At 45.5% G+C, this 1,100-nt stretch overlaps 1 protein-coding gene across 1 annotated transcript in view; it reads left to right on the top strand.

Moving 5' to 3' along the window:
• The first annotated feature begins 1,018 nt into the window (after positions 1–1,018).
• The window catches only part of LOC129847206 (DNA-directed RNA polymerase II subunit RPB1-like), a 1,719-nt gene continuing 1,637 nt past the window's right edge, over positions 1,019–1,100 (top strand). The window contains exon 1 of the mRNA XM_055915027.1: positions 1,019–1,100. This exon is cut by the window's right edge and continues 1,637 nt beyond it. Within this exon, the coding sequence (XP_055771002.1) occupies positions 1,019–1,100 (82 nt within the window).

Genomic DNA, 1,100 nt, shown 5'->3' with positions numbered 1-1,100 from the left:
TTTGAAAGGCTGATAATTAGAAAACCCTTTTGCAATTATGTTAGCATAGCTGAAAACTGTTGTCTGATTAAAAAAAGCAATTAAACTGGCCTTCTTTAGACTAGTTGAGTATCTGGAGCGTCAGCATTTGTGGGTTCGATTACGGTCTCAAAATGGCCAGAAACAAAGACCTTTCTTCTGAAACTCGTCAGTCTATTCTTGTTCTGAGAAATGGCTATTCCATGTGAGAAACTGATAAACTTGGATTAGCTAACACAACGTGCCATTGGAACACAGGAGTGATGGTTCCTGATAATGGGCCTCTGTACGCCTATGTAGATATTCCATTAAAAAAATCAGACGTTTCCAGCTACAATAGTCATTTACAACATTAACAATGTCTACACTGTATTTCTGATCAATTTGATGTTATTTTAATGGACAAAAAATGTGCTTTTCTTTCAAAAACAAGGACATTTCTAAGTGACCCCAAACTTTTAAACTGTAGTGTATGTATGCGTGCTCTGTACACAGACATAGTCACATAGTCATAATCACAGTTATCCATACTAGCGTATAAACACATCAACATATGCATACTAGCACACACAAGTACACAAATAAGGGCACACACTCACCCACACACCACCTGGCAGTCAGCATGTTTTTCTGCATTGGCTGCAGCCCATCCATCCATCCACCCCCGCTTCCTGCTTCCCTTCTCACATGGCTCTCCTCTTCCCCTGGAAGAGGCTGAATCTGTGCAGCTGCCAGCCATCTCAAGGAGAGAGCGGCCATATGTGGGGTGAATGGGAACCCTGGGAGTGAGAAGCATACATTATCCCCTATCTCCTGCTGGCATCCTTCTAGCTGCTGCAGACTCTGATAGCCTGGTGCTTCTTTCAGATCAATGGTCCCTATCTCTTGCCAACATAGCCAGTCCCTGTACCCTCATGTCCCAGAGCACAGGCCAAGTGGCCAAGTCCCTGTACCCTCATGTCCCAGAGCACAGGCCAAGTGGCCAAGTCCCTGTACCCTCATGTCCCAGAGCACAGGCCAAGTGGCCAAGTCCCTGTACCCTCATGTCCCAGAGCACAGGCCAGCTGGCCAAGTCCCTGTAC

The sequence above is a fragment of the Salvelinus fontinalis genome, unplaced genomic scaffold (genome assembly GCF_029448725.1).
Source record: "Salvelinus fontinalis isolate EN_2023a unplaced genomic scaffold, ASM2944872v1 scaffold_0760, whole genome shotgun sequence".
NCBI lineage: Eukaryota > Metazoa > Chordata > Actinopteri > Salmoniformes > Salmonidae > Salvelinus > Salvelinus fontinalis.
Note: the sequence above shows the minus strand (reverse complement) of the source record. Positions and strands in the feature narration are given on the sequence as shown.